Below are 14,364 nucleotides of genomic sequence, written 5' to 3'. Positions count from 1 at the left end.
TTAGAGATGTGCACGGCTGGTGATAGTGATATGACACAGAGGCCTTTCGTAGCTCTTCCCTGATTTGATCCCTCGCCCGCTCTGTTAACGAGCAAGCACAGGTGTAACTACGCTCACAGGAAACGAGACGGGTCCGGTTAGTGGCAGAACCAGGAGCGAATAGACTGCAGGTACCGCAAGTCCAGGTCGCTTCCCTGTTCTCTGTCCAGAGCCTTGTGCTTGCGCAGGGGGGTCTTTGTGGTCCGTCAGTCGGTGGTGCGTCTCAACCTCAGTGACCATGGTGTGGTGGAAGGAGCTGGAGCAGAATGCAGGGACGGATTGTGTGCGTGTGAGCAGAAGCCACTGGAGGAATGCCTCCTCTAGGCCCCACACCCTTTCGAATTGGTCCCGGGGTTTGGTTTCTTCCCCTGTCAGTAATGGGTTAATAATGAATAAATCTGACATTTTTCTTTCCTTTCAAGGTACTTGAGACTTAGGTACCCCTTCCAAGAAAATGGCTATCTGTCCAAAGTGAGGAAAGCAAATAGCACAGGGTAGGACAGATACTGTGGAGGTGTTTTGTTTGATAATCATATTGCTCTAAAGGGGTTTGTTTGTTTTTTTTTAATTTAAGTTTCTTTAAAAAAAAAAAAATGCTTGTTTGCGTTTCAGAGCCTAGGTGGAAAAGGCCAGATTTTGCCTACCCACCTGTCTTTGTAAATAAAGTTTCATTGTAACACAGCCACTCCCATTTACTTAAGTCTTCTCTATGACTGCTTTACCAGCATGACAGTGGAGTTGAGTAGTTTGAGGAGAGGCCATCTGGCCTGCAAAGGCTAAAATACTTTCTGGTCATTTGCAGCAAGTTTGCTAATCCCTGAATTGAGAGATCTGTGCTTCTAGACAGTGTGGAGCAAATTTTGTCTGCCAGTCTCATGGTCTCATGCACCTTCCACCCTGGGTGGTCCCCTGCTGCACCAGCAGAGGCTTAGCAGTGGGTCACGGGCTTTCTGCTTGCACCACGGTGGGAGCTTGTTCTGTGTGATCTCGGGCCCAAGACTGTGGGGACAGTTGAAGGCTCCCGCCTTCCGGCAGCAGGCAGCAGTAGGGCCTGGGAAAGCCAGTACCACCAAAGATAGAGAGTCATGGGGTAGTGAACCCCTTTAACGAATCTTGGCTTCTATGTGTCTCCCAATTTTTATTTCCACACAACCCAAGGATCAAGGACCCAGGGGATGGGTGTCACCTTGGGCAGCCTGTGCTGCGGTCAGCCCTGCAGGATCCCCTTTGAATCCAAGGGCTGTCCTTCTTCACGGCTGTCCCTGGAGCTGTCTGGGACTGAGGCCCCATCCTGGGTGTCCTCCACGCCTCCTGTGACATGCCAGCTTCTGAAAAATAGGAGTCAGATGCACTTAAGGAATCCCAGAACCAAAACTGGAAGTGTCACTGCCGCAGCCGTTTTGTTCCTTTGCCAAAGCCCAGAAAGAAGATGTCTGTTCCTTAGAGGCTCCAGGTGTGCCTCTGGATAGCTTTCCCTCCACAGTGACCCCTTACTCAGAATTCTTCTGAGGGTCAAGTATCTGATACCTGGGTACCTGATACATGACTCACTCCCATGAAGACCCTGAGATCATGACCTGAACCAAAATCAAGAGTTGGCCACTCGCTCGACTGAGCCACCCAGACGCCCGGAGGGAACGCTCCTTATAATAAAGTAAGAAGTCCAGCACAGGACATAGGAGTGTATGCTGTCCTTCATTTGCTTTCAATCATTCTTATTTGTCTTGGAATTTTATTTTATTTTATTTTTTAAAGATTTTATTTGTTTATTTCACATAGAAAGAGATCACAAGTAGGTAGAGAGGCAGGCCGAGAGAGAGTGGGAAGCAGACTCCCCGCTGAGCAGAGAGCCTGACATGGGGCTTGATCCCAGGACCCTGAGACCATGACCTGAGCAGAAGGCAGAGAGGCTTAACCCACTGAGCCACCCAGGCGCCCTTGTCTTGAAATTTTAGACTCTCCTTAACCTTTCCTATCGTGGGAGTAACATTCTGGAAGGGTGTTGTGGGGTATCCTAGCAGAAGTTACGTCCTCATCTTCCCTAAACATTTCCTCCCAGTAGCCTCAGCCGGCTCGTCCATCGCCACGTTCCGCACCAAACCAGGCATGCGTGGCAGCTGTGAGTGTGAACGGTGGGGATGGCCCGGCCTGTGTCTTCTGAAGCGCCAGGAAGCGGTCTTGTTCTCTGTCCTCCTGTCTCCCTCTCTCCCTGCCTCTCCCGCAAACCAGACCCCCTGAGATTTTCCACAAGGGTGGGCAGTAGCTGGACCTACAGTTCTGACGCTCACCCTTCGGGGTCCCCTCCTATTAGGAAATGCTTGCTTGTGATTTCTGTCCCCATCATGCTCACCCCGGGGTCAGTCTCTGCTTCCCGTCGCGGGTGACTGTCTGCATTCCCGGTGCTCTTGCTGTGCAGCGGCTCACGTCAGAAACGGGGGTGTCCTCCCAGGCTGCAGTAGCGACACCGCGGCCAGACTCTGGACGCCAGCACCTGGCTTTGCTTTCGTCTTTTCCCCTTGAGCAAACTGGCTCTGTATTTCTGGAATAGAAGTACGGGTGGACACGGGTGTTCAGAGAATACATGGGGTGGGGGGGTGCCAAACAAGTCAGCAGGTGCGGAGCACCTTGTTTCATGCTAGGCTGTAGGGTCGTGAGGAGCTGCTGCAGGCGACACACAGGGTGTGGTAGGAAGAGGCCAGAAAGGGGTGTCGCTGCAGCTGGGGGTTGAGGAGAGGATGCATTTAAGAATAGTCATCCACCCAGGGGCGCCTGGGTGGCTCAGTGGGTTGAGGCCTCTGCCTTCGGCTCAGGCCATGATCCCAGGGTCCTGGGATTGAGCCCACATTGGGCTCTCTGCTCAGCGGGGAGCCTGCTTCCTCCCCTCTCTCTGCCTGCCTCTCTGCCTAGTTGTGATCTCTATCAAATAAATAAATAAAATCTTTTAAAAAAAGAATAGGATAGTCATCAGGGCTGAGTGACTGGCCATGGCAGACATGGAGAGAACGTGCTAAGATGGCCAGGGCGTGACCAGGCTGGGACACAGATGGGGGATCGGGGCCGTGAGCGTGTGTCTATGTCTCTGTGTGGGTGTGTGTACCTGCATGTGTGTGTCTGTGTATCTTTGCATGTATATCCTAGCCTCTTTTGTCTCTGTGTGTCTCTGTGTGGGGTCTGTGTGTCTCTACATGTCCCTGTGTGTGGGTCTGTGTAGATGTGTTTCTTTGACTCAGTGTATGTGTTTGTGTGTTTCCGTTTGTGTGTCTGGCTTTCACACTTTCTTTACTGCAGCCCACAGTAGAAATAAACGTACAGCCCAGGACAGGCTGCACATGTGTACGCATGTCAGTACATCATAAAAGCCCACCCATGCCGCTTACTCTGGCGGGTCCTGCTGTGAGTGCTGCTGGAGTATTTATTTCTACAGGACTCGTCACGGCCCTGTGAGGTGCTGTCCCTTCTCTACTGTGTGGATGGGGAAAGCTTGGCCCAGGGAGTTGAGTGACTTCCCAGCAGACAAGTGGCTGAGCTGGGATCTGAACCCCATTCCCCGGCTCCAGAGTGCCTGCCCTTTCCCCGACCACACTCTCCTCTCACAGGAAAAAGTAAATGTAGCACAAACAGTGCTTGCCCTCACCGTGGCGGGTGCTTTGTGATATTTGCTGTTGTATCCTGTTTGATCCCCCACTTGCTGGCCTCACCCCCACATCGGTTTTTTGACCCTCCCTAATCTGTCTCCATCTGCTTTTTGGCAAAGTCCGTTAGGTCCTACTTCCCCAGGGCCTCGCAGTGCCTCCCTGTCTCCATCCCAGTGGCGGCTCCCCCAGTTCCGGCTCCCCATGACTTCCTCCCTGGATCTTCTTCCTGGACGGCTGTGAGCACCTCCTAACTTTCATCCTCCGTCCGTTCTCCACACAGAGACTGAAGTCACCTGAAACATGCATTTTTCACCATATCGTTCCTGATTTGGGCCCTGAAATACTCTGTTCCTGATTGGGGCTTAGTACTTGGTGCATGAAGATGGTCAGTAAATGTATGAGGGGATATAGAATTAGGAAACTTACTGTGTATTTTTCCTCAGGATGAAGATCTTCTCCCAAGAAAATATTTTGAGGTTGACTTTCCGGTCATAGTCACGAGAAAGCTACACAGCATCAAGTAAGTGTGGCTTGGGCCAGACAACAGAGCTGGGTAGATTCAGAGGCAGCGGTTAGTAGGGGGCCGGTCTGCATGCTGGGGACCTCATTTTAGGGGGCTCTTCTCTTGGACCCTCTCCCCACTTTCTTGCTGGCCCCAGCATCCTCATTCCAACCTGTGGAGCAGTCTTCCAAATGCAGTACACCCTCCATCGTGACAGTTCTGTCCGTGAGCATCATTTGTCTGAACCTTGAAAAGAAATGACCTACAGTTTGATCATCTGAATTGTTCTGTGTGTTTTGTCTTCTTTGTTATCTCCAGGACATAGAGAGGTGCCCGGCCCAGAGGGATGCATAGTAAATATTGTTTGAGTGATTGATGAGGAGGCTAAACTTAGGCATTTACTGCATGTGAGATATTCTGGGTACCACCCTGAGGTCAGGTTTAAGAAGTTTGCAGAGCTGTTGAGGACGAGACTGTGACTCTCTTGTGGGAGGTTTTTTTTTTTTCTTTTTTCTTTTTTTCTTTCTTTTTTTTTTTTTTTTAATATTTTATGTATTTGACAGAGCAGAAGAGCAGGGAGAGTGGAAGAGGGAGAAGCAGGCTCCCTGCTGAGCAGAGAGCCCAATGCAGGACTCATTGCCAGGACCCTGGAATCATGACCTGAGTCGAAGTCAGTCGCTTAACCAACTGAGTCATCCAGTTGTCCGTGCTCGGAGCTCCTGTGGCATCATGCAAAATGGGATCGGGGGTCACTGAATGGGACGGTTCAATGCTTAGAGTAGACTCCTGAATCCCAGTGGGGAAACCGAGGCTCAAAGCAGTGAAGTAAATTTCCCTCAGGGCACCTGTGGAGGAAGGGGTGGAATTGAGATTAAACCCTGGCCTCAAGCCAAGGTCAGGGCTTCCTGGTGGTTTTAACTTGTGCTCCCTTCCTTCTTTCTAAGTGATTTAAATAAAATGCTAAGTCTTATATTTAAAAAAAAAAATTTTTAATGAACCTAAAAGTTTCAGTTCGTCCTTCAAAGATGTCTAGTTCTCATCATTTGGAAATATTTTTCAAGTATGAGACTGTTTTAGTTTATCCTATTAAACAAGGTTTTCACTCTTTCCAAATACAAGATTCTGTTACAGTAAATATGCTTTTTAGTTGCCGCCTGGCATCTAAGACTGTGTATCTGCAGAGGAGGATCCAGCTTGGTAGAACCCCGCATGAAATAAGAGTAAGTGGGCTCTCGCTTAAGCCCAGAGGTGGCTTCTAGGCTGGAAAAGGCGTTGACCTTTGTGTGTGGTTGGTGGCTTCTAGGCTGGAAAAGGCGTTGACCTTTGAGTGTGGTTGTTGGGATAGAGGATTCAGGTCTCTCAGGTCTGATTTTTGGCATATCCTGGAGGAGAGGACTCACCACATAAATGTTACTGACTTCAGGTCTGTGTAAGAGTCGGTTTTCCAGATAACTGTGAGCAGTAAGCACTGGGTTATACATTTTGTTGGAGAAGAGGCAGGAAACTAGAGATGACTTGGAAAACACTGGAACATCGGGCAAATTCTCACTGACCTCTCTCGAGTGATTTCTGAGTGTTCACTATTTCCTGATGAGATTGAGAGTGGACATCCAATTCAGAGTGTCCTGCTTAGTGACCTCCCCTGAGCCCCGATCTGCCAAAGTGTGACTGTGTGTGCCCAGGGCCAGATGTCACAGAGCAGAAGGCCCTGACCAGTGAGAGGCCCTTGCTTTGAACAGGAGCATGTGTTGCTATTTCTGGAGAGGGTGTTTGCAGTTTTGCTGAATCTGAGCTCCTTGCCTCATTTCTGTCTTCCCTATCTTCCCACAGAGTCAAGCCTTTCTTATTACAACCCATCATAGAATTACATTCAGAGGACCCGCTTCAAATCGGCAAGTACCCTTCACCTACGTGTTACAGTGTAGAACTCCCTTTGCTTTCTTTCCCCTTTTCCTTTGAAAAGTGTGTGTGTGTGTGTGTGTGTGTGTGTGTGTGTGTGTCTGAGTCTGAGCCTGCATGTGTGCGCCCATGATGTCACAGGTGTATACTTCTCTGATACATCTACACTGCATCAAATTTACAGTGAAGGAATTTAAAACAGATGTGCATAGGTCCCTGTTCTTCAGTCTTTACAGAATGTTTCTCAGTGATTTGCAGAAGAGGCAAAAATAGATTTTTTCCAAAGATCTCCACTTCCAGTTTTCCTTGGGAGCATCCATTCCGGCAGCATCAGACCCTCCGACCCATCCCCACGGCTCCCCGATGTCTGTACCTGACCTGCTCTGCTGATGAGGTCTCCTTCTTGGCCCTTCTGCTCAGGTTTTCATCCTCACATTTTAATTACCAGTGTTGCCAGCAACACTCTGCTCACCTCTAAGCCTTTTGAACCCAGGGAAACCTCTTCCAGAATGTTCCATCGTTTTCAGTCTGTGTCTGATGGAGTAGTTCAAGGGACTTCTTAATTGCTGTCAGGAGACATGCCCAGAGAGGATGGTCTTTGTGGTTGGTGGACACAGATGACACAGGAAACATCAGACAACCAGACGGGCCTCTGTGCAACCACAGTGCCGTACTTATGCACCTAGTGAAGAAACTCCCACAGAAAGAACATCTCCCCTGTCCCTTGTTTCCCTCCTGTGAATTGTAAGTAGATCTTCTGCAGGCTTTGCCGTTTTCTGGCCTAGCTGTTTTCTCCACTGTAGCTGTCACAGTTCTTTGCATATTGGGTGACTACTTGGATCAGGATGATTACTGGTAATAAAAGAGCTACCACCTTGCATTAGCTTTGATCCATCAGTGCAGGAATGTATGAAGTAGAAAGTAAACACGCGGGCGCCTGGGTGGCTCAGTGGGTTAAGCCGCTGCCTTCGGCTCAGGTCATGATCTCAGGGTCCTGGCATCGAGTCCTGCATCGGGCTCTCTGCTCAGCAGGGAGCCTGCTTCCTCCTCTCTCTCTCTCTCTGCCTGCGTCTATGCCTACTTGTGATCTCTCTCTGTCAAATAAATAAATAAAATCTTTAAAAAAAAAAAAAAAGAAAGTAAACACGCTCCATAATGTGTCCCCCCCCACCAAGAGAAGCAGCGTTCAGTGTGTTTTCTCCTGTGGATGAACAGCACACCTAGAGACGGATAAATATCACACATGAGAAAACACACACAGAAAGATAATCCAGTGCCTGGCATGTCCAGGGTTCCATACATTTTTGTCGAGAGACCATATATATACATTGAATGAATACATAGGTTGTAGTTCAGTATATATCTGTTGAATGAGTGAATCTGTATTTCTCAAAAATCAGTAAATTCAGGTGTCCTTTTAATAAAGTGAATCATTTATATGTCCTGTTTTGTAGCTAGCTCGCTCCTTCTGCAGCCTAGAGACCTGTGACTATCTTCATGTTGTCATCTGTAGGTCTGTCTCCTCATTTCTGATGGCTTTCTAGTTCTCCTCAGCGTGGAAATTCCATTTTCCTTAATGTATTCAGTACCGATGGTCCTTTAGATCGCTGCGTGTTTTATGGTATTCTCTTAAGCAGTGCTGTAGAAAGCACATGTACACGTGCATATGTGCGGGAATTGCTGGTTCAAGGAATTGTCCCTTGTGAATTCTAATAGCTACTGCCAAACCGTTCTTCGAGACCTTCTTTACTGGTTTGTATTTTACTGAGAGTAAATGAGGGTTCTCTTTCCATACACCCTAACACTGGTTGTTACCATTTTAAAAATTCTGGCAAACCATCAAACCTATTAATTTAAAAAATGTTAAAGAACTTTGTGCTAATGGAGTATTCTTCCTTCCTTGTACTGGCCTGCTGGATTTCTTTGTAAATGTCCATTGGAAATGTTGCAGTTTCATTTTCTTTTCAATTTCTGGGAATGCTTTAGAACATAGAATATATTCTTTTTTTTTTTTTTTTTAAGATTTTATTTACTTATTTGACAGAGATCATAGTTAGGCAGAGAGGCAGGCAGAGAGAGGGTTGGGGCAGGGGGAAGCAGGTTCCCTGCTGAAGCAGAGAGCTGGGTGCAGGGCTCAGTTCCAGGACCCTGGGATCATGACCTGAGCCAAAGGCAGAGGCTTTAACCCACTGAGTCACCCAGGCGCCCCAAAGATATATTCTTTGATCAAAGTCCCTCGTCAGCCTTTTTTGGGCAGATTTTTTTTTTTAGTCTTCTGCTTGCTTTTCAACTGTGTGTTTGTGTCTCAGACACATTTTCTCGCCCTTTGCTTTGTAGTTTTTGAACTTGCCACCATATGGAGAAAGGAGAATTCGAATAAAAATAAGGGAAATATAAATATGAGTGAAGACCTGAGAAAAATCATAGGTGATCATAAAGCAGGCACAAATGTCATCTAAATACTACCCTGCATCATCTAACCTATGAGGCTGTGATTGTAAGATTAACCACTATTTCTTTATGATTAGGAAAGGCAAAGTGTTGGTAAACTGGAATGTGCTTGACTGTTCGATGCATCCTGATTTCAGGAATGTTAAAGTAGAAAAAATATGCATCTTGGAATTGACACTTTTGTTAAGCTGAATTACACATGGAGTGGAAAATTCCAAGTACATAAGTAGGCACACAGTGAAAACTCAGAAGGAGTAAATCAGGTTCTCTTACTCTGCCCTTAAATCCTCCTGCTGGTTGGGATCCACATGGTTAAGCAGGTCTATGTCTGCCTCCTGATTTTCCTTTTGACTACAGTAATTCTGAGCTGGCCACATTGTCGTGCTGCAGCCTGAACATGCCACGCTTACTGTCACCTTCGGATCTTCCGCTTCCTTCTACCATGAGCCTGGAACTCTTTTTCCATAATTTTGCTTGCCAGTCTCCTTTTGATCACCTCTGTCTTAGCTTAGCTACTGCCTCCTCTGAGAAGGCCTCCATGACCACCAGGTGAAAGACTGAACCCTGTCCCTCCTACTCTTTTTATTTTTCATCACCTTTTATTTGCTTCATAGCACTTAATACTCTGATATCCTCTTAATTCTTCCTTTCTTTAATGATTCATTGTCTCTCTCCCTTCTCTGGGGCAGGTAAGCCTCATGAGAGGTAGTGACCTGTCTGTCTCCAGTTCATCACTGTGTCCCCAGCACCTAGAACAGTGCCTGGCATGCAGAGATTGTTGATTGAATAAATACACACCTGAATGGCCAAACGAACGAATGTGTTGGTATTTTTGTAGTACATCTCAACTCTTTCCTTTTTCGAATGAGAGAGGGAATAACTCACTCCATGCACACTTTTTAGCAACATGTACATTATTTGCAAGAAGGTGCACAAGTGTTTGGGAATCATTATTTGATCTCATAATAGGGCAGATGTGCCTTCATAGTCTTTATATTCCTTTTGCTGCTTGGGGATTGTGGCACCTAGAGCTCTGAATTTGGGTTTCCCTGCTTCCCTGATACCTAGCAGGCTCCTAGGAGGTATGTCTTTTAGCTCATGGTGTGTAGCTCAGTGTATTTGTGTCAGCTAAATGGGGCTATCAGCATCATGAGGGTGTTCACACACACTATGGTTTAGCCCCTTTCCCTTTTTCTACTGTGACCGCTCAGAGCCAAGAGAACCTGAGCTATTTATTGGCAACAATATAGGATGGCTTTTGGATATTCCAGTTCCTTCCATGGTTTATACCCTTGAGGGAGCTGAGCAAGCAGTGCTTCGCCTATACTACCAAGCAGTTTTCTTTTAATTACAATCCATTTTAAAAACTTTTATTTGACGATGTTTTTAGGCATACATAAAAATAAGCCTGTGAATCTCTATGTATGCAACACCTAACTTTAACTATGACCAACTTCCTGTACCAGTGGTTCTAAAAGTGTAGTCCTAAACTAGAGGCATCAGCACTGCCTAAGCACTTGTCAGAGATACAGGTTTCTTTTTCTTTTCTTTTTTTTTTTTTTTCAAGATTTTGTTTATTTATTTGACAGACAGAGATCACAAGTAGGCAGAGAGAGAGGAGGAAGCAGGTTCCCTGCTGAGCAGGTACCCCAATGCGGAGCTCGATCCCAAGACCCCGGGATCACAACACAAGCCGAAGGCAGAGGCTTTAACCCACTGAGCCACGCAGGCGCCCCGAGATACAGGTTTCTAACTTTTGAAAGAATTTGAAAAAATTTCTACTTTTTTTTTTTTAAAGATTTTATTTATTTATTTGACAGACAGAGATCACAAGTAGGCAGAGAGGCAGGCCGAGAGAGAGAGAGAGGAGTTAGCAGGCTCCCCACAGAGCAGAGAGCCCCGTACGGGGCTCGATCCCAGGACTCTGCGATCATGACCTGAGACAAAGGCAGAGGCTTTAACCCACTGAGCCACTCAGGCGCCCCCCCAAAAATTTCTACTTTTGAACAAACTGCTAAATCAGAAACTCATGGGGGTAGGGCCCATCAGTCTGTTTTAACAGGCCCTCTGGGTGATACTGATGGCTGCCAAAGCTTGAGAACCACTATATAGACCATTTCATCCAAACTCTGCTGGAGTATTTTTAAGCAAATGTTATAATTTTATTTCACTTCGCTATGGAAACACTATTCCTTTTTTTTTTTTTTTTTTTTTTTTTTTTTTTTTAAAGGTTTTTATTTATTTATTTGACAGAGAGAGATCACAAGCAGGCAGAGAGGCAGGCAGAGAGAGAGGAGGAAGCAGGCTCCCAGCTGAGCAGAGAGCCCGATGCGGGGCTCGATCCCAGGACCCTGGGATCATGACCTGAGCCGAAGGCAGCGGCTTAACCCACTGAGCCACCCAGGCGCCCCGGAAACACTATTCCTTTAATCACAATATCTCACAGATTGGCACAACGTTTAGAAGCAGCCAGCCAATTGGTACCATTGTTTACATAGGCTTATCCTTTGACCTCCTAATTCTGCTCATTGAGACCTACTTGACAGTTGCTTCATAATGTCTATAAAAAGATGTTCACTGGGCGCCTGGGTGGCTCAGTGGGTTCAGCCGCTGCCTTCGGCTCAGGTCATGATCTCAGGGTCCTGGGATCGAGCCCCACATCGGGCTCTTTGCTCAGCAGGGAGCCTGCTTCCTCCTCTCTCTCTGCCTGCCTCTCTGTCTACTTGTGATCTCTCTCTGTCAAATAAATAAATAAAATCTTTAAATAAATAAAAATAAAAAGATGTTCACTGCAGTGCCTCAGATGGAGAAAACTTGGAAATACCGTATGTCTGATAGTGAGACATTGGTTGAGTAAGTTGTTTTATCCACTCTGGAATGCTAGGAAATCATTACAGAGAATGATGTCATTGATATTACCGTTAAATAAGGAAAGCAGTTTTCAAAAAAAGAATTGGCCCTGTTTGGTTTTTTTCCGTGTGAGGTGTGTATGTATGTTTGTGTGAGAATGTGTTTATGTTATATATATGAGTTTGGGCACATAGAAAAAGGACCAGGATGTTCTACACAAAAATACTAATAGTTATCTCTGGAAGATGTGGTTTTAGTTCATTTCTACCCTCTTCATTCCTGATTTTTTTCCCCTACAACGGAGCATGTATTTTTGTAATGGAGAAAATCAATAAATTTACTTTAATTTTGAAAAAATCATATCCATTGAAATTATAATTTCTTGATGAATTTTTGTTGAAATGATCATCTCTTCTTGGATTTGCAGATGGACACCTGTTGGATTCAAAGAGATATGCTGTTATTGGAGCAGATCTCCGAGATTTACCTGAACTGGAAGAGAAACTAAAGAAATGTAACATGAATCCACAGTGAGATTTTTTTTTAACCTCTTAATGCATTTGTGACTTCTTGCTCATACGAGTTAAGGCCAGTTGAAATTGCAGCATGATACCTCTGTCCATTTTTTATTCTGAGATATTATCTCATTGCTACTGAGAGTGGTTTTCGGAAGTATTTTTCGAAGCAAAGTTCTCAATCAAGCCCATTTTCACATCAGAATAATGTGCATTGCTTTTGTAACATACTGATGCCTAACATCATAAAATTTGAGAGAAGATAATTATATGCATAGAAACATGAAGTTGCAATATGCAAAGGATTAGAATGCAGAATATATAAAGAAAAGCTACTATTAAAAAAAAGTAAATCCCATAGGAAAACAGGCAAAAGACAGATGACAAGGTACCTCAAAGAAGGAATTGAATATTACATGAAAAGTTATTGAACCTCAGTATAATCAGATGGAACTCTATTTTACTCCAGCCACGTCAGCAAAAATATAAAAGTCTGACATTATCAGGTGCTGGCAAGGTTATATGAGAACAAGAATGGTCCTGCACAACTGATGCAAGTGATTTTGGGACAGTCATTATGAAGAACAGTCTGGAAGTATCTACTAAAATTGCAAGCATATGTGCCATGTGATGTAGTAGTTCATTCCACTTTTGGTTGTGTGTACCTCAGAAAGGTCTGCGTGTGCAGGGAGGATGTTCATCATGGGCACAGTTTTCAGTAGCAGAAAATTGGAACCATTCTAACTATCCATTAGGAGAGGAGTGAGTGAGCAGTATGTAAAAGGCATGACATAGATCAGCATGGAGAGAGCTCAAAAACACAATGTTGCATTAAAATTAAAAAGTCAAGTTACAGAATAATATGTACAGTGTGATGATACCAAATGTGTAAAATCAAACCCTCAAAATACAGTACTTCCATGATTACATCTATGTATCACAAAAGTATTTCAAAAATGGGCCGGAAGGGTTCACATCAAATTCTTGGGAGCAGGTATATTTCAGGAACAGTGGATGAGGGTGAGATATGTGGTTTTAGCACACTGATACTGGTCAAAAGGAGATTGGAATTTAATAGTAGTGGAGGGTAAAGTCATGTTTAGAAAGTTACTGTTAGTGAAGATGACACTTTCAACAATATTGGAGTAAGTAACTCAAGAGAGAGGTTTGAGGGGAAGGTAGGAGAAACAGTTATTTAAAAAATAAATTGAAGGCAAAGATTCAGTGGCCAGTGGGGAAGGTAGGAGAAACAGATAGTTAATTAAAAAATAAATTGAAGGCAAAGAATCAGCGGCCAGTGATCAAAGAGAGTAGCTGTTAGGGAAATCCCTGGTAGAGAAGAGGCTATCGAGTGGACACAGGACAAGAGCCTTGGAGGGAAGGGAAAGCTGCCCTTCTTCGAGAGGAGAGGAAGGCGGCTGAGGACAGGTCAAATACAGGGGAATTTGGGCTGACGCAGGGGAGGAAGTGTGGGGACTTGAAGCTTGTCCTTTCGGGTACATCTTTTGTTAAAGTGGTGATGGCTGTCACCTCAGGGCTTTGAAGTTCTTGTTTACATGTGTAGCCTAGAATCGTAAACCACGTTGTCATCGTCGAAATGTGCATATCCACATTTGCAGTTTGGGGAATGGCACTCACATACCTAGTGCTTATCGTCTCTTTGTCTGTCTCGCTGAGTGTTCAGAGAGCAGGGTCAGTGCACTGTACATAATATGCCTCTTTTTTCCTTTGTGGAACACTTTAGATGGTTCCCAGATGGTAGCGAGCAAAGTGTTCTTCTTTCAGCAAAAGAGAAGTCTCAGTGTTCAAGGACACCTCTGGTTTTCTTGGGGGCATATTAACGAGTGATCAGTAGGTTGCTTCAAGCTGACGGTGCTCAACCTGGAGCCCTCTCAGAATGAGGCAAGCCCGAGTGTCGGAATCTCATCCTGGGCTCCAAGTGACCTCTCCTGCTTACAAGTATTTAGTAGGGGCAGTTTTTTTCTTAAACAAAACCCCACCACCACCACCAAAAGCCTCTCTGAGCCTTAATTTCATTTGTCAACTGGGGTAAAAACCAGTCCACAAGATGGTCCTGAAGATTAAGTTAAGTCTGCTGTGAAAGTGGTTGAACAGAATTGACAAATAGACTACAGTCTCCTGTAGATTACTGCGGTCACCATGGTAACCAGCTGCCACCTACTGCCACTGTAGTAAGCCACCCTTGGAGCAAATCTGCTAAAAGATCAGGAAATAATCAGTTACAAATCAGGCTAGCTCTTGAAAGGGAAGTTTGCCTCACCTTTGGACATCTACAAAATGGATGAAGAGCAGTTGCTGTGACAAGTATTAGAATTACGTATATAATTATCCGGAGCTTTGTTTGTGCTCCGTATTTTCCTTTACAACTGTCTTTGCTTTGCTTTCACTTCTATTTTGAAAAGTATTAATCCAGTTTTTAATATTACCAATGGCTGTGTCCTAGAACTACACT

At 45.2% G+C, this 14,364-nt stretch overlaps 1 protein-coding gene across 4 annotated transcripts in view; it reads left to right on the top strand.

The window, feature by feature from the left end:
• Positions 1-14,364, top strand: part of LCMT1 (leucine carboxyl methyltransferase 1) — a 56,259-nt gene that overhangs the window by 22,315 nt on the left and 19,580 nt on the right. For all 4 annotated transcript variants that reach the window (XR_014306498.1, XR_014306499.1, XM_082714716.1 and 1 more), the window contains exons 4-6: positions 4,118-4,194; positions 6,007-6,068; positions 11,804-11,906. Coding sequence is in view for 2 of the 4 variants with exons in the window: in XM_082714716.1 (XP_082570842.1) it covers positions 4,118-4,194; positions 6,007-6,068; positions 11,804-11,906 (242 nt within the window). In the remaining 2 variants the exon portion in view is untranslated. The remainder of the gene's footprint in view (positions 1-4,117; positions 4,195-6,006; positions 6,069-11,803; positions 11,907-14,364) is intronic.

The sequence above is a fragment of the Mustela nivalis genome (genome assembly GCF_964662115.1).
Source record: "Mustela nivalis genome assembly, chromosome: 19".
Lineage (NCBI taxonomy): Eukaryota > Metazoa > Chordata > Mammalia > Carnivora > Mustelidae > Mustela > Mustela nivalis.
The sequence above is the reverse complement of the archived record's forward strand: the minus strand, read 5'-3'. Positions and strand labels throughout refer to the sequence as shown.